We start from the raw sequence: 23,290 nt of genomic DNA on the forward strand, positions 1-23,290 counted from the left end.
TCATCAGGCTCCCACAATTGGGAGGTTAGGGCTATTGTCCCCAGTTTAAAGGAGCGGAGACACTCTGAGAGGTAGGGAGTTTGCTAAGATCACTCAGCTGGCCTGGAAGCCTATTAGGCAGCCACAGAGGGCCCCCTAACTCGATGCTGCGCTTCTCCTCACCAAACCTCCTTGGTTCAAGGCGGCAACAGAAGAATCTGGCTCCCATCACAAAGAGCATTACTTTCTCTCTGTGTGGCCCCTCTGGATGCGCTGGAGGCACCTGGGCATGCTCAGCATGAAGCACATGGGCACCTCCCTTCATTCCTTGTGCCAGGCCCATGCTGGGCCCCGCGGAGAGAGATGAACCCCCATGCAGTAGTGAGAAAGAGAAGTATAGGAGACCTCAGCCAAGATAGAGGTCACAAGGGGAAGTCTGGGAGAAAGTACTCTTTTTTTTTTTTTTTTTTTTTTTAATAATTTTTTTTTTTATAAACATATATATATATATATTTTTTCCCCCAGGGGTACAGGTCTGTGAATCTCCACGTTTACAAACTTCACAGCACTCACCATAGCACATACCCTACCCAATGTCCATAACCCCCCCCAACCCCCCTCTGCCCAGCAACCCTCAGTTTGTTTTGTGAGATTAAGAGTCACTTATGGTTTGTCTCCCTCCCAATCCCAACTTGTTTCATTTACTCTTCTCCTACCACATTAACCCCCCATGTTGCATCTCCTCTCCCTCATATCTGGGAGAAAGTACTCTTGAAGTTAAGACCCCAAAGTCACAGATTATTCATTTTGCTTGCTGGGAGTTCCCTGTATGGCTATACCTGTTTACCTAATTGCTTTCCAGCCTATGGCATTTGGCCTGTGCCCAGCTTAGAGACTGTGGATAAAACTGCAGTGATTTAGGGGCGCCTGGGTGGCTCAGTGGGTTAAAGCCGCTACCTTTGGCTTGGGTCATGATCCCAGGGTCCTGGGATCGAGGCCCGCATCAGGCTCTCTGCTCGGCACGGAGCCTGCTTCCTCCTCTCTCTCTGCCTACTTGTGATCTCTGTCAAATAAATAAATAAAATCTTAAAAAAAAAAACAAAAAACTACAGTGATCTCATTCCTGCTGGGGTCTCCTGGTGCCCTATGAGGGGGCACATGCCTCAGGGTAGGGCTACTGAGTCTGAGTCTAGGTGAAGGTCCCATTTTAGAAAATTATGCCAAATGGTTTGTCAAAGTTTGATGCAAATTTATACTCCCAGAGCCATGAAGAAAAGCTTCTATCTTTTTTATTTTACATAGAAATCTCCCCTCCCCTGCCCAACCATCCTCTCCCTATCACCATCCCCATCCTGCTCAGCTCTGGCCATGCCTAGCAGCAAGTGAGAAGTAGGCAGAAGCTTGGGGAGGCTGAAATTGCCCAAGAAGCCCCAGGCACTTTGGTCCACACAGTCAACAAAAGACCTTAGTCTCGAGAACCAGCAGCAGCCCAGGCACATCGGCTATAAACAGGAGCCTTCAACAAGGAGCCACACGTAGGCCCAGTATGGTAGACCCAGTTGGGGTGGGGTGGGGTGGACAGGCAGGGTGAGTGAAGGAAATGCAAGGCTTCTGGGCCTCACCCTCACCCCCATCTTTTTGTCTACCCTTGCCCTTGGGGCTGGTCCTGGAAGAGGGGCCATGCCCCCCATACCCCCTGCAGAGCCAGTCCTGGCCTGTAACTTGGAGGCACAATATCTGGCCATTGATCTGGCTCACTGTTCTCACTACCACAGGAAGGTGTCCAGCTTGGCCTGGGAGGGAGGGAGCACTCGTCTCACCGCCACTCTCTGCTTAGTCTTGGGCTTGGGTTTCACAGGCAGTGGGCGGATCATAGACGTGTCAGTCTGAAGAAGAAGTCAAGGAAGAGGCCTAAAGAAGAGACTGGGCAGCAAAGGCTTAAGCTTGGGGGCTGGGCAGCTCTACTCTGAGTGCGGTCTAGCTCTGCACACTTGAGGCTGTAGCCACTGCCAGGCTGGGGGCTGGGGTACAGGTGAGGGATGGTGTGGCTAGCTCAGCTCTGCCCAATGTTACAGAACAAGGATACAGGTTGGATGAATTTTGTCCGACCTCCAAGCCCATCGAAGCCTGTCCTTACCTAAAGTAGAAGGAAGAAGTGAGTGGGCCAGGCTAATAGGCTAGGGGGCTGGCCACCCAAGAGCACTGGCACTTGCCCCTTGTGGGAAGCCATACTCACTGCATCTGTGCTGCGACTGGGCTCTGCCTTGGCTCTTTTGGGCTGTTTCTGGCCGAGGACGGCATTCCGGATGAAGACAGGAAAGGCACTGGCCAGCTCCTCATCTGGCTCTCCCACACAGCGCTGGCCGCCCAGTGAGAGCTGGGACTCCTGGAGGGCAGACCCCAAAGCCAGACCTGATGAGCCCGGTGGCAGCAAAGGAGGGGCCGGGTTGCAGGAGTGGAACAGGACCAGGACCTCTGGCACCTCACCCGGATGCAGAAAGGATAATGAGAAGAATTCCCAGGTAGTTCCAAAGTATTTCAGTCCTGGGCCAGGAATGAGAGGTCTCTGGCAAGACCCTGCTCCCTCAGCGGCCCAGCTTCACACTCAGTCCTGGCAAGGGTTGGATGGTGACTGCCTGACTTCTTCTAGGAAGCCTTACCTGCTTGGGGCCTTTGGCCATCTTCTTGGGGATGTCCTGAACGGGAGAGCTGCGAGAGCAAGACATGAAGGCAAGAGGCAGGTGAGCAAGACACAAGGCCAGGCAAACCAGGCTCAGCACACAGCCCTTAGGGAGCCACCATGGGATACAGCTTCTGTAATGGTGGTGTGCTGGGCAAGGCCCCTTGGTCAGCCCCACCCCACATGCAGATCTCTGAACAGCTGGACATGATCACAGCTGCCAAAGTGGGGAGGGGGAAGTTGAAACACTTTCCAGTCTTGTGGCTTCCACTTGGAGCCAAGCCAATTCCAATGCTCATCAAGGCCTCAGGCACCATAGCATGTCCTGGGCTCTTTGTGGGCCTAGAGGCCCCGCTGATTCACCACCCACAGGAGGAAACCCAGTCACGTCTATACAAGCAGAAGGCACTTCGTGAGCTAAGGTTTAGCCGCATCTGCCCAGAGAGGGGCCACCAGCTCCATAAGACCCTTGGTTGAGAGCTTAGAAAGTTCTCATTACACAGGGCTAGGCCACCTTCCTAGATAATCTGTGCAGGCAGGGTCTGGGGGGAGAACTGATCATGGCCCAGGCCGTGGCCATTCACTCCCAGCTCCAGAACTAGACACAGTATTTCCATCCAATTCCTGAGGACACTAGCAGCTGAATACTCTCTGCTGGTATTTACCCAGGTGGGTAAAAGGATGGTAACGTAGCTCTGACCATGTGGCTTCTCAAAGCCATGAGGACAGAGCCAAGATTGGGCCTGTCAGCTCTGGAGCCCTCCACTCCTGCCCTCATAGCCTGTGGTGAGGCTACATGATGACCATGGGAAGAGTCTCCACTTGCTGCAAGTTTGGCCCTGGGGAGGTGGATCCAAGGTGGAAATATCCTGGGTTTCCCCACCCTCCCTTTAGATCCTAAAGATGATAAAAATGTCTTACCCTTTATAGCAAAAGAGACGTCAAGAAACCAGTGCCCTAGGCACTTGTAATTCCTGATGGCAGCCCATATGCCCAAGGGTTGCTTTCCATGGCTACCATGCCTGACCCCGTATGACATAGGTATCTCCAGCCCTGAGGGCGGGGAGAGATGGGGAGCCCAGCTGGCTCTCCATTTTGCCCTCTCCCCAGTAGTCTTCCACCTTCACTCCCTAACACCTTGATTTCTTTCTCTCATCTCCAAAGTCTCTGATTAAGGAATGCCTGTGGAGGCATTCCCAGTCCTCTACACCCCTAGTACAGGTCCCACCCAACCCCTGCAGCTCCCTACAGTTTCTTATACTTGCTCCATGGGATACCCCCTTAGGTGGTAGAGTCCTGGGCTCCATGATTTGAGATGGTCCTAAGCATGAGCCCAAGAGGCACACATTAGAAGAGGAAGTTCAGAGTCCCTGGCCCAGGACTCTGGTGGGCAGGCATTCAAGGTATGGGGAGCACACACATCCCCCATCATCATCAACCCAGACCTGACCCTACTGGGACCCCTGTGTTCTCTCCAACTCACATTACAGCACATCTGCTTAAAAGATAGTGATGACTACGATAAGCAAGAGAAGAACTCAGGAGAGGGAACAAGAGGTGGTCAGAACCAAAGTCATGGCCAACCCCAGGTGACCCTCACTGCCCTGTTAGCCACTTGGAGTGACAAGGGCAGGGCCAGCAGAGACCTCTTCATTATCCTCCCTCGAGGCTGTGGACAGGGCTGGGGACTACTACTTACCGTGCTATCTCTTGGCAGAGCTTCTTGGCACGGCCATGATGGATGCTGGAGGCCTGGGATGGAGGGGTGTTGACATCAAAGGTGGCATTGAGGTCAATGTCCTCACCAAAGGCTGGTCGGCGAAGCTTTAGGCTCAGCATCTCCATAGGGGCTGGGCTATAGGCAGAGTGGGCCTAGTTACTCTGGACCACCATGGCAGTCCAGAAGAACAACAGTCCCTGAAGCATCAGAGATGGCCTGGTTCCAGGGGTCTGGAGCCCACATCTGGCTCAGGGCCACCCTGCAAGGAAGCCTGAACCTCTGGAAAAAACCACTTGGCTTAGTGCTTTAGTCATGGGACCAGTGAAAGTCTTCAAGACATGGAAGGAAGAAAGCAAAACACACACAAAACCCAAGTGTACAAGCAAAAGGCTGCGTTTTGACCAAATAGCTTAATCTGTCAGAATGTAGTGCAAGGGGCCAGAGATGTGCCCACAGACTGATGGAGACGGCAAATGGCATAATTTTGGAAATGGTCAAATGACTCCCCAGAGGGCTGGCACTTTCACAGCCTAAATATGATGCAGACATTAAACTCATGTTTTTGGAGAGTAAACTTAATAACATGGGGAAATGCTCATACGTGACATTTAAAAAGTAATATGAAACTCTGTGATAAAAGAAAAAACAGACAAGTTGGACTCCAAAAAGATTTAAAATTGTGTGCATCTAAAGACACTTTTTGGGCACCCAGATGGCTCAGTCAGTTGAGCATCTGATTCTTGGTTTTGGCTCGGGTCATGATCTTGGGAGTTGTGGGATCGAGCCCTCCATTGGGCTCTGGGCTTGCAGCAGAGTCTGCTTGTCCCTCACCCCCTGCTCCCATGCTCTTTCTCTCTCTCTCAAATAAATAAATAAAATCTTAAAAAAAAAAAAAAAGACATGGGGCGCCAGGGTGGCTCAGTTGTTAAGCGTCTGCCTTCGGCTCAGGTCATGATCCCAGGGTCCTGGGATTGAGCCCCGCATCGGGCTCCCTGCTCCATGGGAAGCCTGCTTCTCCCTCTCCCACTCCGCCTGCTTGTGTTCCCTCTCTTGCTGTCTCTGTCTCTGTCAAATAAACAAATAAAATCTTCAAAAAAAAAAAAAAAGAAGAAGACACTGTTAATAGAGTAAGAAGGTGATTCACAGAATGGAAGAAACTATTTGCAAATCATCTCTCTCGTAAAGGACTAAAATCCAGAATATAGATAGATAGAACTGAAGCCCTGTAACGGAAAACAAACAAGCTAGTTCAAAACTGGGCCCAGGGCCCGAATAGACTTTTCTCCAGAAAAGATCTACAGATGGCCAGTAAGCCCATGAAAAGATGCTCAATGTCACTGGTCATTAGGGTGATGCACATCAAGGTTACCATGAGCTACTTCACACCCAGGAGGATGGCTGCTAGAAACAACAACAAAAACCCAAACTAACAGAAAAGAACAAGTGTAGGTGAACATGTGGTAAAATTGGAACCCTGGGGTGCCCGGCTGGCCCAATGGGCGGAGCGGGAGACTCTTGATCTTGGGGTCATGAGTTTGAGCCCCACACTGGGTATGGAGATGACTTAAAAATAAAATCCTGAAAAAAAAATTGGAATCTTTGTATACTGTTGGTGGGAATATAAAATGGTACATCTGTCGTGTAAAATAGTACAGCAGTTCCTCGAAAAGCTAAAAATAGAATTACCATATGATCCAGCCACTCCACTTCTGGATATACATCCAGAGCTGAAAGCAGGATCTCAAAGAGACATCCACACAGCTATGTTCATAGCTGCATACTCACAACAGTTAAAAGGTGGAAGCAACCCAGATGTCCGGCCAGCAGCGAACGTATAAGCAAAATGTGCTATACATGTCCAACCTGCTACAACATGGATGAACCCTGAGGACATCATGAGCCGAGTCACAAAAAGACAAATACCGAATGATTCCCCTTAAATGTGGTATCTGGAGTAGTCAGAATCATAGAGACACAAAGTAGAGTGGTGGGTGCTGGAGGCTGGAAAATAGGAGTTATTGTTTAATGAGTATAGAGTTTCAGTTTTTCAAGATGAAAAGGGTTCCGGAGGTGGCTGGTGGAGATGAAACCACATCACGTATGTAATGTTACCGAAGTGTGCCCTTGAAAATGCTGGTAAATTTTTCAGGTATGTTTTGCCACTGTAATTTGGGAAAACAATTCTATGGAAAGTACAGTATTGGTGCACACACATCTCCCCTCAACCTTTCCCCACACAGAGAGAAAGGACTTGAAGAAAATATATCACATGTCAACAGCGACCTCTGTGCTAAGTCCGTATTTTCCAAATTCTCAATGATGAGTATGTTGTTGCCTTTATAACGAGGGCTGGTGGTATTCTGTTAGAAAACTGCAGCTATTAGGATTTTTCCAGCCTACCCAGGCCTAGTGGCGCTCCTGTGGTCAGAGAACTCCGGGGAGTGGCAGGGCAGCCCCAAGAACATCCTTCCTTTAGGGACCTTGTCATTGGGGGTGTCCAAAGCCCTTCTACCGATGCTCAAGGACAGAGGGATGTCCTGTGAGGGTATGAGTCCCTGGCCGGGAGCCCACTGGGGCATGCGGATCGGAGGAAAGCAAACTACCTGCACTGATTTGGGTGGGTAAGCAATGTGGGAAGCTTGGACTATCTCTTTCTTTCCCTGGCCAGGTCCTGGAGCCTCTACCCTTCTTGCCTGCAAGTGAAAACAAAGGTTGCACAAACCCACCTCAAATCCATGCCATGCTGGTTGCTTTGCTTTCCCCTCTGGGAGCCACAGCATAAAGCAGGAGCCAAGAGCATTCGCAGCAACACTGTTGTAGTATCTGTTAATTCTGCCTCTGTCTACCAACCCCAGCGAGTCCTCTGCCGCTATCTCCCACCCCAAAGGGTCAATAAACCTCATCACACCCAGCTCTCTGCAGCCGTGCCACACCCCACTACACCCGGCAGCCCGAGCTGCCCACCCTGGAGGCTCCCACATGCCCCGGCCCCAAGAGCCAGAGCTCAGCCCTCACTGAAACCTCTAGATACAAATGGCATAAGCACCACTTTTCTTGTCATGGGATCTGGCCTGTCCTCGTGGCCTGTCATGGCCGGGGGCTTTGGGGGCTTCGCCATCTGACCACCCCCAGTTTGTCTACCTTACTGGACCACGAGCTCCATGAGGACTGAGAGGGCCTGACACGCAGTGCGCCCTCAGTGAGAACCTGCTACAGAAGTCTAGGCCTCATTCTGGTGCGGAGTGGTAAAGAAAGTAAGCAAAAGCAGGTATGCAGAGTCCCAGGGAGCCTGGAGGCATCCCTCACTGTGGATGCCAGACACAGAGCACAAGTGTGTGGAAATGCCCTGAGGCCCACGGAGTGGGAAGTGCAGGGAGCACGGTGGAGCTTGTAGATAGCAGCCTGGAGTGACAGCCTAGAAAAAGGATTTTTACTTCCTGCCTTGAGGCAGTTTGAGTTCTAAACGCCTGACCACATGAGATGGCCTTTGAGACTATCAGATCTCCATGAGCCAGGCTCCTGACAGAGCCCTTGTGCTACCTGGGCTTTCAAGCTGCCGTGGCCACTGGGCTCTGAGAGTGGAGTGGGGAGGAAGGACCAGACATGGAGCCTAGTTTGTCCAAATCGGCAACACACTGGACCTCACAGAAAATCACACTCCCACAGCCATTTCTCAGTCCAGCCCAGACGGGTAGGCGGGCAGCTCTAGCTCCATGAGGAGACGCTGGAGGGTCTGAGGTAAAAAGGGAAGAATACGGTTGAAGAACTAAAGGTACGATGAGAATGAGAGGACCCTGGCTTGTTGGCACTCACTCCCCAATGAGGAATGTTCGTATAAGGAAGTTCGTGTGAGGAACACAGAGCAAGATGTGGCTCCCGGTCTACTCATCGCCGCCTGTGTGCACACGGGCTGGTTCCACGAGTGCCTCAGGTACAGTGCCGAGAGGTCTGGGTGTGTCTGGTGGGGGAGGCAATGACGTGAAGCCCAGGACCTGATAACCTGGGCAGACAGGAGAAGCCAGAGGATGGTCACCAGCCTCACCTTCAGGTGGTGGCTGGGTATCTGGTCAGGAGGCACCACAGAGGTTAGCCAGGCAGACTCCAGCAACTGCTTATATGTGAGGAAGAAGGAGCATAATGATTTTCCAAAGGACATTGAAAAGTGACTCAAATAAAAGTCTGGGCCACTGGCTTATGTGCTTTCTGTCTGGGCCAGCAGCTGGGCAGCTAGGCAGGACAGCCCTGAGGTGCTCTTAGCTGGTCAGCTTCTGTGAAACACTCAGGAGGAATGGGCAGCTGGTCCTGGGAGGGACGCCTATCCCTCTGCCTCTTGGCTCCCCCTGCTGGCAACTTTAATGCACACATTCCTGAGAGCAGCGGGGAATTTATTTTGGTGACTGGTTTCATGTTTGTTTCAGAATCTGGGGCAGACAGATGCATTTGGTAAGCATTCCATAAACAGGAAGCGTGTGGACAGTCAACCCTCCTGTCCCTTCCCTGCCCGTCCCTAGGTCCTCTCTGGCCGACCTTTCCTTGTCAGAGCCCAGAGCTTGCCTCAAAGCTGTTTTCCAATTACATCTTGGCTATGTCCCAGGGCAGGAGGCCCACAGCCTTCAGGCCCACACGGACCACCCACCCAACCAAAGCCAGGAGTAGTGAAGACCCTTTCTGGGGGAGTTCTTCCAGCTTATGACCCCTGCACACCCCAGAAAGTCAACAAACCTCTCTAAAACCAGGCGGTTGACAGTCTCAGTGTCCACTGGTGGCAGGTTCAGGGTTTCCTGAAGCATCGTTAGCTTTTTTTTCAGGCTCTTGGGGAAGGAAAGAGAAGAGTGTGAAAGGAAGGCTGAGGCAGCGATCCCGGAGAGACCGCCAAGGACATGGATGACATGCAGAACAGGCAAGCCCACTGGGAGCAGGGCAAGGCCTGAACCCCCAACATCCCGAACGCCTGGGATCATCCAGTCTCAGAACCCCTCTCTGGTGAAGCCTCTCCTGTGGTGAGGCTACGTCTCAGGGGATATAGGTACAGGACAGGCTGTGGGAGAAGACCCACGGCGCTGTCTGTCCTCTACTGAGGAGGCCCAGGCTCCAAATCCTGACCCCCTCTGAGCCAGGAGGATGCAGGGAACCCAGAACCACCACCACAGACTGGGACATAGGTTCCTAGGCTCTCGGAGGATGCACAAACAACCCCTCATTCCCGTCTGGCCAGGGATGTCCCTCACCACGATCTCCTTGTCAGCACTCTGTAGATCCTTCTGGGCCGACTTCAGCTCCAACTTGGTCTGGTCTAGTTCAGAGTAGACTGTCTGCAACTATAAGAAACTGTAGGGAGTAAAGACCAGGCCAGCAGGCAGCCATGTGCTCTACCCCCACCTGCTACTACCCAGCGCACGCTCACGGGAGCCCCAGGTCCAGAAGAGTCTGAGGACACACGGGGAGACCCTGGCTTTGTGGGGCCTGTCCGTGTCCATCTGGAGCTGCCTGGGAACTAGGGCTGTGTTCTACACCCAACATCCCATGGAGGCACCAGGCCCAGAGATAAAGCAGCTGTGCTGAAATAACCGGGTTCCAAGTATGTTCCTCTTACTCTGGGCCTGGAACAAAAGCAGGCCTCTGACACTGTCACATTCAGGATCTGTGCTCTCCAGCCAGCTGAGAGGTGCCAGAGGTCAGAGAGAATAGAGGGCATCGTGGATGTACATGTACGGGGGTGGGGGGCATGCCTGCGTGACCAGCTACCCTAAGTGGACAAGCCACAGAGCCAGAGCTGGGGCCCAGTAACCAGTCCCTGTGGGCCACCCAATGGCCCCATGGAGTCTGCTGCACCATCAGGGCCCACGCCTGTGCTCAGGAGACAGGAACCAGCACGACAAAAGGATAGCCACCACGCCCCTCACCTTTGGTTCCCCACTGTTACCTTGTTTTTGGAAGAAAACAAGTCCTTCTTCAGTTTGTCTGCCAGCTCCCCTGAGGCCTTCCGAGCTTCTTTGAGATTCTCATACTCTCTATGAGGGAGCCAGGAAAAGGGATGTCAGAATGGGGCACCCTGCTGGTCAGACTGCACCCTGGCACCAAACAAACATAGAGCCCAGGCTGTCCCCTCAGCCAGGTCTCCTCCCTACTCTGACCCCTGAGCCCAATTGGGTGGGGCTGTGGAGGGTCCTGTAAGGGGCGGGGGGAGTCTCTGTTCCCTGCCTGTCCTGCAGGCCCTGGTGATTGGAGAGGGTATGCAGAAAGCCCCGCCCTCACTAGGGTCTCAGGAAGAGGCCCCTATACCACCTGGCCCTCACTGGAGACATCTGGAATCCTCTGCACCTGTCAGCCATGTGGCCCCTTTCCACAACCTCACATCCACAGTAGTGGCGAATCTGAACAAAGTTTCTGATTCAAGTTAGGCAGAGTCGGTAAGTGCTGATGGGAAACAGGCTCCATTTATCATTATGGGGCTTATAGCTCAGAGAATGGTGCCAGTCTGCTTAGCGATAACACTTCTGGGGTGCCTGGGTGGCTCAGTCAGTTAAGCACCTGCCTTCAGCTCAGGTTGTAATCCCAGGGTCCTGGGATCAAGCCCCACATGGGGCTCCCTGCTCAGTGGGGAGCCTGTTTCTCCCTCCCAAATCCCCCCTGCTTGTATTCCCTCTCTTGCTAGCTCTGTCAAATAAATAAATAAAATCTAAAAAAAAAAAAAAAAAAAGAATAACACTTCCCTTCACACTCATTCTCTCAGTAACCCAATTAGGCAAGTTATTACTATCCCCACGCAGGAAGCTGGTCAGAGGCTCAGAAATTGACTCCTAGCCACATGAGGTGGGGTCACAGTTCAACTGAGGCAGGATAGCTCCAGAGCCTGCCCCTTTACTCAGCCTGCCCTGCTTTGTAAGAGGTGGGCAACAGAGAAGGTGCCATGGCTTAGCTCCTGGACTGAGCCACAGGGGCCAGAGTACACACTTCTTGAGGGACACGCAGTACACTGCCAGCTGCTCCACCGCGGACTGTCCCACACCCATGTCTCGGATCATCTCCTCCACCTCGGGTCGCTGGCTCTGGAGCAGGAGCTCAATCCTGAAAAACACCCAGCCCACGACATTTAGAATCTGGAGGCTGATGGGTAGGTACCCAGTGCAGCTCTGCTCTCCTTTGCTGCTGTTGCTATGGTGACAGCCTGGCCTGCCAGCATGCTTTAGCAGGCGGGTCTACCCAAAGAAAGGCCCTGCAACAGAGCCGAACGTAGCTGCAGGGATGCTGCTGGGGAAGAACGGGTGCTGACAGGTCCTTAAGGTCAGGGATCCCTGGAGAAGGGTCTCTGGAGCCAAAGACCTGCCAGGTCACTGGGCCACGGGCAATAGAAAGGGGGAAGACTGAGGCCAGGGGCCTCGTGGCAAGTGGAGGAGCCCCCCGAGGCCGAGTGAGGACACGGGGGCCCACACCCCGCTGGCCTGAGCTCCACATGGCCAATGGAGATTTGAGCCATGGAAGTGATCCAAGCCCCACTGCAGTCCTAAGAGCTGGGCCCCGGGGCTGGAGGAGTGAGCTGAGGGTGGTCCCAGCGTCAGGCTCACCGCTCCATGGTTCGCATCTTGGTCCTGAGTCGGCGTGCCTCCTCCTGTGCTTGCCTGCTCTCATCCTGCTGCTGCTCCAAGTACTTCATCTGCTTCTGCACAGCAAACACACCCATGCCCACCTGTCGCTTGGAGGATCCCAGCCACCATGGCTAAAGTCATCCTGAAAACTCTACTCTGGAACTGTCCACTTTTCCAAATGCCAATAACCGTGTGTCCCCAGCCCCGCGGGCGGAAGGCTCCTGGGCCCCATTCTGGCTTGTGTTTTTTCTGCTCTGACGCCCTACACCAGCTGCTCCTTCACCTCCCTGCTTGCTTCCTCCCGAGATGTGTCTTAACCCAGGCACATCCCACTATCTAGAGGTCCACTGTGGGCTGCTGAGGTCCCATGGCTTAAGGGCTCAGGGTGCATGTCGTGTATGCAGCTGAAGAAACACAAATCCAGGTCTCATTATCCATCATCTAGACCCAAGGACAGTTACCAATCAGGATAGGAGAGCTGGACCAGAGGCAGTGGGCCAGGCGGCTCTCAGCACAAAAGCACTCCATCTCTGACCTGGGAATGCCATCGAAGATGCCCGCTCTGCGGTCAAGTACTGATTCACTCCTTCCCTCCCACTGGCCACGCCACGTGATCCAGCCCAGCCACCAAGCAGGAACAGAGACAACGAACACCCTGGGGCTCTGTCTGTTCACAAAGATGGCTCCCATTCCCTTTCAAATGGCATCCAGCAAGGACTGCTCCTTCTTACGAGGCCAGAACATCAACTGCAGGTTCAGATCAATCGCCTCATGCCCCTTAGAGAGCAAGAGGCTCACCAACCCAGCCTGATACAAAATTCATCTGGGTCTAGAGCGCCTTGCTCTGCAGGCTTTGATCTGCCCGGTCAGCTCAGCACATCTGACTTCAAAGGCCCCCTGCTCCTCCCTGGGATGCTGTTTGATCTGGCTCCAGAGAGCAGCCCAGCCAAGGACTAGAGTGCTAATGGAAGGTTCCTCAGTCTGGCTTCATCGGTGGAGTACAAACCACTTTTGGAAACAAGGTCCAGACTCACTGAGGTCTTGGCTGAGCTGACCCTCCGAGAAGCGCCGGGAAGGCCTCACCTCTTCATACTACCTGGCGCAAAATCTGTAAGCATGGCCAATGTGACCCTTTGCTTACGGGCTGGATGGGTACAATATGGGTGGCCTGGGGAAGAAGGGATTTGCCTCCATTTTATAACAGCACAAACGAAGGTAATGACCAAGGCAGAAGCAGAAGATGAGCCCAACCAACTTGTGCCCCCGGAACCTGGGGACCCACCTTGAGGGTGGAGCACAGCATTTCAGCCTTGTCTAAGGCCTTCTGCAAGGATTCCACAGTGGCGTTGCGCTCTTCCAGCGTGTCCCGCAAGGTGTCAATGATGACCTGACTGTCCCTTTTCTCCTTCTCTGCAGCAGGGGTGAGAAGGGGGAAGGCCTGTTCACTCATCAGTGTAAGAACCTGAGCCCTTGGGCTCCAGCACCACACCCCAGAGCCACGTAAGGAACAAGTATCTGGTCAGCAAGTTGGGTGGCCTGCTTCTCTCTCTGGCACACACCAAGCCAGGGAAGCTAAGCCAGAGTCTCTTCATGCATGGGATGAGACCCTCTTTCTGCTGTTTAGAACTACTTGAGTAAAGATTTCACTGCTCTCCACTCCCAAGAGTCTAGTTAATTCATCATCTTAGAACTCAAGCAGGTTTCCTGCGAAACTCAGCAGCCAAACTCTCTCCTAGAAATAGTCTGTCCCATTTGGTAGTCCCTTCCCAGCCCCAGTCCTGGGGTTCTCTCTTTGTCCTCAGACAAAGAGAGAAATCTCATCAGGCCTAGGTGCACAGCTTGAGGCACCTCCCTTTCTTCCCCTTTCCTGCCAATCACAAGAGCTGGCAAAACTCTTGGCTGTACAAAGCAGGGAAAGCCCCTAGCTTTACCAGAAGGCTGGAACCATTCTTCCCAGGGCCTCCCCCCCAAGCACCTAGGTCAGGGGCTTCCCAGGACCCCTTGCCTCTTACTAACTCACCTTTCTGAGAAAGCTGGGCTCTGGTGTTATCCAGTTCATTCTACAAGGCAATATCCACAATAAGAAGCAGAAAGGCATCATACCTGGCTTCCACACAGCATCCCAAAGGCTTGCAGGGAGATATCCAGGAGGGGACAATGAGGCCTGCAGGTCCAGGGAGGCACAGACCCTGATATATGTCATGGCCAAGCTAGGCCCACAGTGGAGAGATACGTCTTGCTTTTTTATCTGGTTTTTTTTTTTAATCATTTTTTTAAATTTATTTTCAGCATAACAGTATTCATTGTTTTTGTACCACACCCAGTGCTCCATGCTTTTTTTAAAAAGTAGGTAAGATGGAGGAAAATAATCTCAAGTACAAGACCCTGGGACAGGGAAGGAGACAGAACAGGGCAAGAGAGGGGCCAGAAAGGGGCAAGAGAAGTGAAGTTGGACCTGTGGGATCAGTCTCACAGCAGAGGCTTCCATCACTTCCTTGGCCCTGTGCTGGCCCTTACACTCTCTGGGCTTCACTGACTGGGGACACAGAGTTGGGAGGGCTAAGGACCTTGGGTCACCACTCCTTCCCTCTACCCCAGGTCCTGCTTGCTCCACAGTCTACTTCTCTCCAAGCTCTGAGCTGGCTCTGTGTACCACGAATCTTCCAACCCTAATAAAGTAGGTAAGCTGGGACAACTTCGTGTCTCTGGATGAAACCTCACACGTGCTAGGCTCTAACCAGACTATTGTGAGGGTCAAATGAACCTCTCAAAGCCCGGGCGTTAAGTTACAGAGCCACTGCCACAGAACCACTGAGAGGCTGGGGCAGAAATGAGTCCAGCTCCCATTCAGGAGTTCAGAGCACTCAACACCCCTATGGGCAAGAGAAGTTTTCCATAAGCAGGAAAACCAGGCACTGTAGAATTGAAAGGCTTGACCAAGGGTTCATGGTGGTGCTAGATGGAATTCAGGCAAAGCTTCCCCCAGATCACCCTTTCCAGGTCAGCACGAGACTCAGAATTTCACTGGTGACCAATACTAAAGACCAGCCTCAGTAGAGGGGTGAGCTCCTGTCAAAATCCCCCACCCAGGACTCCAGAACAAAAGCTTTTGGTGGCTGGGTGGCTCAGTGTTGGCAGAATATCCTGGAGAGCAAATGGTGGGTAGAGAAGGGCATGCATGGGCTGCCAGAGAACAGACACCAACCCAAAGCTCCCCCAAGTTGCCTGCCTCCTACACTTAAGCAAGGCGCCTGCAAGCCCATGCTCCAGACTACTTGAGATGCTGCCTCTCTGTCTCCTAGATCTGGCTTTGAAAGCCAGAAAGAAAGGAAGCTGCCTTTGTTGTCTTTATCACAGGGAAGACGCAGCTTAAAACCAGGAGCAGTTACCATGACAATGAACGTGCTGGCTTTAAGCACAAAAGCTCTATGTTCTTGAAGCAGGAAGGTTCCAAGGACATCACAGCAACCCGGAGCCAAGGCCAAATGAACCCTGGGCTGACAGATGCCCAGCAAATGAACCCTCGTATCCAGGTGCATTGTGAATCCCAATCCCACTTCCTCAAGAGGTTTTGACCAATTCAGTCCCCCCGGTACACAAAGAAAGTTAAATCTTAGACTTGAAGGGAAGAAGTATAGGAGGAATGGTGGGTTTCTGCCCTGGCTCACATCCTGATTCCAGTGGTTCTGCCCTCCATTCCTGGTTCCGGAAAGACTCGAACAACTGGATATGTACCAAGCTTCCCCACAGTTTTGAGGCACAGCCAGGTTTGTGAATAGTGGGTCCACACATCCTCCGTGGCTGAGGACTAGAAGAGTTTTCTGATTGGTTTCTAGCTGTCCAAGCAGCAAGGTGGGCTGGGAAGGATGGCTGCACAACCTCCACGAGGTGAGAGAACCTCAGGAGAGACACTCTGGCCTTTGGTGGGAATCGCTCTGAAATCCCAACAGCGAAGGCTCACAGTCACGTGGCTCCCTTCTTCCCCAACAGTGTATCTCTCCAATGATTGGGTCTTTATCATCACTTTTCCTTTGTTCTCTTCCCCTCTGCCTTGAAACCTCTACAAATCTCCCTCCAGACTCTATCTCCACAGTTTACACACCCACCCTGGGAGGGAACAGAGAGTAAATTCTCAGAGGGCTTGCAGTGCAGTAGAATGACATAAATCCCAGGTACCTTTAAGAATTCTGCATCTAAGACACTCTCCTCCTCTTGGGCAAGGTCAAAGAAGAGCTTATTAATAATGGTTCTTCTGCCAACCTGGATGAAAGGAAAAGAGAGAGTATGACTGTATAGCTGGGTCATGTGCAAGGCTGACAGGAATGGACATGCAGCTTAATTTAACATGGAGCCAGGCCTGTTCTCAGGCCTAACTTTTCACAGCATATCCCTTGGAATCAGATGAGCACTGTAACCCTACAGGTGCCCCATGCTGGTGCCACTCGTTTGGTGGTTTCTGAAGTCATGTCACCATAGACCCATGTAGTAACTGTTCAAAAGACACCCCAACTCTAGGTGCTGGGCACTGAGGATGGGGAAAGGCAAGGAAGGAGGTCAAATTTAGCTACGTGAAGACCAGCCCGGGCAACAAGTCCATCTGCCAGCTATTCTTGGACACAAGTAGGTCTCCTGAGCCACTCAAAAGCACAAGTAAGGCTTAATCAGCCTCAAACCATGAGGGTCCAAAAAGGTCAAAGATATTGTTCAGTTTCAGAGATTTTTTCTCATTCCTCCTCCCCAGCAAGGAAAAGGTGTTTTTACCCCATCACCCTCACCTGGATTCGACACTGTGGGCAGGTCCGACTTGGTGCTGTCTCAAACCACTGAATTAGGCTGGAATGGGAAGAAGAGAAACAGACTGGTGAGTCCTTGCTTGGGCAGAGACGTACAGGCCAGGCAGTCACCCTGACCACAACAGCATCTGACTTATTCCTCCTCAACCTGATGCCTGACCACAAAGGAGGGTAGTATCACAGTGGGACAGCACATCCCACGGGGCCTCACTGGTACAAACACTCTGACCAGTCGGCCCTTTTTTGGCCCTGTTGGTGTGGCCATCCTGACCTGAGCTGCTCTTTTGTCAACATTCCAGGCTCTGACTAGGACGGAGCATCAGCCAAAGCCCAGGGTCCCTCAGAGATAGGGATTCCAATAACACCCCACTTTAAGCTAGGACTCCAAAAGGCTACACTTTCAGAGTAAGGGTACACTAGAAGTTAATGCAAGTTGTGGTAAAAGCAAAACACAGTCCAGCTTCGCCTCATCTATCTGAGTGGTCCAACAAAACCTCAAGCCTTAAACTCTAATTAGTCTCCTACTAGTAGACTCTCCCACCAGGGACCAGGGAGAAGCAGAGTCCTTTCTGGAAGGTAATATCATCATCCCAGGCCTGTTTTTTTCTGTAAATACTTTTCCATATATTAGGCATGAGATAAATTCAAAGGTACCCAGGTACAGCGATGAGAATGAGCCTACATCTAAGAACAACATTATGGATGAATCACATACACATAACATGGAGGAAGAGAAGCCAGATACAAAAGATATATTACGTATGACTCCAATTACATAAAGTAAATGTTTTAGGTTGTTTGTTTGTTTTTTAAGATTTTATTTATTTGGCAGAGAGAGAGAGAGATCACAAGTAGGCAAAGAGGCAGGCAGAGAGAGAGGTAGGGAAGCAGGCTCCCCGCCTAGCAGAGAGCCCAGTGCGGGGCTCCATCCCAGGACCCTGAGATCACAACCTGAGCCGAAGGCAGAGGCTCAACCCACTGAGCCACCCAGGTGCTCCCGTTTTAGTTTTTTAAAAAAGCAAATAGACAAGGGAAAAAGCACTACACATGCAAACCAGAACATACACACAAAGACTTCAGATATGGGAATTGTCAGACACAATGTAACACAGCATGCTAAGGAAATAAAGATCAAGACTGAAAATATCAGTAGAGGGGTGCCTGGCTCAGTCGGTAGAGCATGTGACTCTTGATCTTAGGGTTGTGAGTTTGAGCCCTGTGGTAGGGGTAGAGTTTATCTTAGAAAAGAAAAAAATATATCAGTAGAGAACTACAGAATAAAAGGTGGCATGGCAGAATTTAATAAGGACCAAACAGAAATTCGAAAATAAAAAATGGCCAAAATTAAGAATTCAATGGATGAGTTTAATGGCAGTTTACGCACAGTTGAAGAATTAGTAAAATGAAAAGAGAGGTCACAAAAAACACTAAGAATCAAAAAGAAAAATATATGAGATGGTAAAAGATATAGAAAATAATGTGAAAAGCTCTAGCATACATATAATAAGGAGTTCAAAAAAAAAAAAAGTATTAGGTAGAATTATGCACATTCCCCAAGAAGTCTATATCCTAATTTCTCAAAACTGTGAATATATTTTACCTTATATGACAATAGTAATTTTGCAGATGTGATTTAGGATCTCGAGACAGGGGGTGTCCTGGGTGGCTCAGTCGGTTGAGTGTCTGCGAGTGAGCATCTGCCTTCGGCTCAGGTCCTGATCCCAGGGGAATCAGGGATAGAGCCCCATATTAGGTTCCATGTTAGGTCCTGGGTGGCTCAGTGAGTTAAAGCCACTGCCTTCGGCTTAGATCATGATCCTAGGGTCCTGGGATCAAGTCCCGCATAGGGCTATCTGCTCAGCAGGGAGCCTGCTACCTCCTCTCTCTCTGCCTGCCTCTCTGCCTACTTGTGATCTCTGTCAAATAAATAAATAAAATCTTTAAAAATAATAATAATAATAAATAAATAAATCTTAAAACAAACAAACAAAAATCTTGAGACAGGGAAATTATCCAGGTGTGCCCCCATGTAATCACAAGGGTCCCTAAGTGAAGCAGGGGTGTCAGAGTCATACAGAGAGAAATGAAGATGGAAAATGGGGCCATGAGCTAAGAAAAGCATATATCTACTTACAAACATTGACTATAACCCGGTAAACCCATTTTGGACTTCTGACCTCTGGAACTGCAAGATAGTAAATCTGTGTTGTTTTAAACCACCAAGTTAGTAGTAATTTGTTATAACAAATGAGAAACTAATATGAAAAGAAAACAGATAATAAACTAGAGGCAAGACCTGAAAAGATAATGGCTGATAATTTTTCAAAACTAATTACAGAAACCATTCCACAAGTTAGAGAACCATAATGAATCCCAAGCAGGATAAGTAAAAAAATGGTAACAAAAAGAGAGCTGAAGTGCTATGTTATTGTCAGACAAAACAGACTTCAAGTTAAAAAGGGTACAAAAAACAAAGAAGGACTTTATATATTGATAAAAGGTACAATCCAACAAGAAGAAATAACAATTATAAACACACATGTACCTAACAACAGATCCAAAAAAAAAATACATATGGAAGAAAATTGGACAGGATTCAAGAGAGAAATAGACAGCTAAACAATAAAAGTTGAAGAGGTCAATAACCCAAACTTTTAATAATGGATAGAATCATCACACAGGTAATCATAAGGAAATAGAGGACTGAGACAACATAAACCAACTAGATCTAACACACAAATACTCCACCCAATCACAGCAGAGTATGCATTTTTCTCTAGTGCACACGGAACATTCTCCAAGATAGACCATATGTTGGGCCACAAAACAAGTACCAATAAATTTTAAAAGATTAAAATCATACAAAGTGTTTTTTCTGATCACAATGGAATGAAACTGAAAACCAGTAACAGAAAAAAAAACAAAACTGGAAAATTCACAAATACATGGAAATTAACACACTCTTAAATAACTGATGGATCAAAGAAGAAATCATAAAGGAAATTAGAGAATACCTTGAGATGAGTGAAAATGAAAAGACCACATACCAAGACTTACAGAATTCAGTGAAAGCATGCTAAAAGGGAAGTTGATAGCTGTAAACACACACACATTAAAAAAAAATACCCATTAGATAACTATTATAAAAAAAAAAAACAAAACAGAAAATAACAAGTGTTGACAAGGATGTAGAGAAATTGGACCCTTGTGCATTGCTGCTGGGGATGTAAAATGGTGCAGTTAATGTGGAAAACAGTAAAGCAGTTCTTCAAAAAATTAAACATAGAATTACCATATGATCCAGTCATCTCACCTCTGGGTGTAACCCAAAAGGAATGAAAGCAGGCACTTATACAGATACTTTTACACCAGTTCATTGTAGCATTATTCATAGTAGCCAGAACACGGAAACAACCCAACATCCTTTAACAGATGAAGGGATAAATAAAATGTGGTATTCCCATACAATTGAATTTTAGTCATAAAAGGAATGAAATTCTCATACATGCTACAGCATGGATGAACCTTGAAAACATTATGCTTAGTGAAGTAAGCAAAACTCAAAAGAACAAATACTGTATGATTTCACTTACACAAGATACCCAGAATAGGAAAATTCAAGGAGAGAGAGGGTAAAATAGAGGTTTGGGGGGCAATGGGGATGAGGGGTAATGGAGAATTGTCATTTATTGATACAGTTTCTGTTTGGAATGATGGAAAAGTTCTGGAAATAGATAAAGGGAATTAAGAGGTACAAACTTCCAGTTATAAAATAAGTAAGTCATGGGGTGCCTGGGTGGCCCAGTGGGTTAAAGTCTCTGCCTTCAGCTCAGGTCATGATCCCAGGGTCCTGGGATCAAGCTCTGAATCAGGCTCTCTGCTCAGCAGGGAGCCTGCTTCCCTTCCTCTCTCTCTCTCTGGCTCTCTGCCTACTTGTGATCTCTCTCTCTGTCAAATAAATAAATAAAATCATTTAAAAAACAAACAAACAAACAAACAAATAAATAAGTCATGGAGATGAAAAGGAAAGCGTAGGAAATATGCTCAATAATAGTGTTGTATGGTGGGTGCCTGGGTGGCTCAGCAGGTTGGGTGTCTGCCTTCCCATCAGGTCTGAATCCCAGGGTCCTGGGATCAAACCCCACACTGGACTCCCTGCTCAGCAAAGAGTCTGCTTTTCCCTCTCCCTCTGCAGTTTTCTCACTCTCTCTCTCTCAAATAAATAAATTAAATATTTTAATTAATTAATTAGACAAAGAGAGCACAAGCAGAGGGAGTGGAAGAAGGAGAAGCAGACTCCCCACTGAGAAGGGAGCCTGATGGGAAGCTGGACCCCAGGACCCTGGGATCATGACCTGAGGTGAAGGCAGTCACTAAACCAACTGAGCCATCCAGGTGCCCATAAATAAATAAAATCTTTTAAAAAATACTGCTGTATAGTGACAGACAGTGACCACAATTAAATCGTGGTAAGCATTGACTAATGTACAGAATTGATAAATCAATATGTTGTGCAACTAAAACTAATATAATATGGTATGTCAATTATATTTCACTTTCAGAAAAGAGCTCTGAATCAGCCAGTCCACAGACGCTAAGGGAATCTTTCCTCACCAGCTGTACATTCAAAGGGTCAGTAGGATGGCTGGATTAGGGAGCACCTCCTTGCTCTCCATGTTTGTTTGGCTTTTTTTTTTTTTTTTAAGATTTTATTTACTTACTTGAGAGAGAGAGAGAGAGATCACAGAGGGCAAGGGAGAAGCAGACTTGCTCCGTCCCAGGGCCCTGAAGTCATGACCTGAGTCGAAGGCAGGTGCTTAACCAACTGAGCCATCCAGGTGCCCCCTTGCCCTTCCTTCCATGTTATCTTGGTATTCTTGGCGTCAGTGAATACAGTGAGTCCGACCAACGAGATGACTCTGGGTGGAATAATCCCAAAACATCAACCAAACCACAAGTCGGATAGCCAGAGGCCTACCAGGTTATCTCAAAGAAATAAAAGCCCTCGTTAATTTGGCGAAAGTCACCTCTGCCCGGACTAATAATTTTGAAGTCACATCTCTCTGCTAGCGGATCAAGGAAGCCCCTACTTGAAGTTCACCGAACCAACTCTGTTGCCCAACTCTGTTACCTCCTCCGGGAAGCCTGCCCAGACCCGCCTCTGCTCAGGTCGGGTACCTACCGTGGGAATCAGTCTAGTGCCATCTTAATCACCTGTCTGGGCTCCGCCGGGGGACCCAACACCCTCGAGTTCTGTAGCGGTACAAGGCCGAGAGCCCGGCCCCGCCACTGTGGTCACTCACCACTGAAGATGGAAGGTGTGGCCGCAGTGGATGGCGGCCACATCTCGGGAGTGGTCGAAGAAGTCGGAGCAGATGGTGCACAGCGCACGGATAGGCATGACGACTTATCTAAAGGGGATCAGGCAGCCAAGGAAACCTCGACAGGTCCAGCTCCGCGGCCAGGCCCCCGCGTCCCCGCGGGCTTCAAATTTGGCTCCACAGCGCCACTTCCGGGAGCGAACCGGAAGTGGTGATAAGGTACGTGGAGGCGGAGCCCGGGAGCTGGGTCTGGATTGGACGAGCCATGGGGGCGGAGCTTAACGGCCGAAGAGATTCCTGGGGCTGAGCGCGAGACTGATCTGTCAGTGGTATCTCTCCAGTAGCTCCTGGAAGGATTCGGCAGGTACCCGCAGTAGCTATGCCGCCGGCTGGCCCCTTTGTGGGGCAAGATAAGACATTATGGTCCGAAGCCAGATCTGGTGCGAAGCGCGCCCGGCACGGGCTCCTCAGCCCTGTTCTATTAGGGAAGGCTTCTCTGCACCTCGGGAGAGTCGAGAAGACCGAAGCCATAGGGAAATGGGACGGTTGTCCCGATGGAGAGCGGTCTCCTGGGCTCCGGGCAATGCCCGGCCATACGCCCCGAAGCCCATAGTTCCCACAAACTAAAAGAACGCCCCACTCTCTCAGCCCTCAGCTCTGAGTGGTCCTAGAAAGATGCACACAGGTCCTAACCCCTCAGGACACCCCGAGCTTACTCTGGCTTTATCCAAGCAAGGCATGATGATCCCTAAGTTTGGAGGCGGCAGGGCCAGTACCCTGACTTCAGCTCTTTCCCAGGAGGATCAGCATGCCTCTGGACCGTAGTGGGGTTAGAATTTTGAAGGCCCAGATGCTTCATAGACCAGGGACTAACAAATCCTTTTATTGATTACCACATCAGAGAAGTTATCTTTGGGGTCCTCCCTGAGAAAGAGCAGCATCCCTGGTGAATTCACTTGGGCCAGTCAGGACTGGAACAAATCTTCCTGGAAGTTTTCATACTTAACAATTTTTAGCAGTGTTACTACTTTCTCCGCAGAAGAAACCTTATATAGAGCCCCATGATCTAAAGCTGATTTGTTCCACCTGAAGTAGACCCATAGCAAAGTTCTTTGGGCCTATGTGGAAAGGACAGGCATTCTTCACAAGGAGGAGGAATCGACACAAAGGGCAGCATAGAACCTTTGTGCACTGCCCACCCTGCACCCTCT

At 49.9% G+C, this 23,290-nt stretch overlaps 1 protein-coding gene across 2 annotated transcripts; it reads right to left on the minus strand.

The window, feature by feature from the left end:
• Nucleotides 1-1,284: 1,284 nt before the first annotated feature.
• On the minus strand, nucleotides 1,285-22,636 carry TRAIP (TRAF interacting protein). 2 transcript variants are annotated; one of them, XM_032868088.1, is made up of 15 exons: nucleotides 22,062-22,159; nucleotides 16,741-16,798; nucleotides 16,142-16,225; nucleotides 13,986-14,025; nucleotides 13,248-13,375; nucleotides 11,945-12,039; nucleotides 11,334-11,447; nucleotides 10,303-10,390; nucleotides 9,608-9,697; nucleotides 9,102-9,190; nucleotides 4,359-4,514; nucleotides 2,640-2,688; nucleotides 2,216-2,365; nucleotides 2,066-2,116; nucleotides 1,285-1,865 (listed from the first exon to the last, which is right to left on the minus strand). In XM_032868088.1, the coding sequence occupies exons 1-15, from the start codon at nucleotides 22,157-22,159 to the stop codon at nucleotides 1,746-1,748; spliced, it is 1,410 nt and encodes a 469-aa protein (XP_032723979.1). In that variant the 3' UTR covers nucleotides 1,285-1,745. The 2 variants fall into 2 exon arrangements, with proteins under 2 accessions (XP_032723979.1, XP_032723980.1); XM_032868089.1 differs by lacking the exons at nucleotides 1,285-1,865; nucleotides 2,066-2,116 and adding an exon at nucleotides 1,876-1,902 and having other exon boundaries at nucleotides 22,062-22,636.
• Nucleotides 22,637-23,290: the final 654 nt, after the last annotated feature.

This window comes from Lontra canadensis, unplaced genomic scaffold (assembly GCF_010015895.1).
Source record: "Lontra canadensis isolate GAN:19392208 unplaced genomic scaffold, GSC_riverotter_1.0 scaffold35, whole genome shotgun sequence".
Classification (NCBI taxonomy): Eukaryota; Metazoa; Chordata; class Mammalia; order Carnivora; family Mustelidae; genus Lontra; species Lontra canadensis.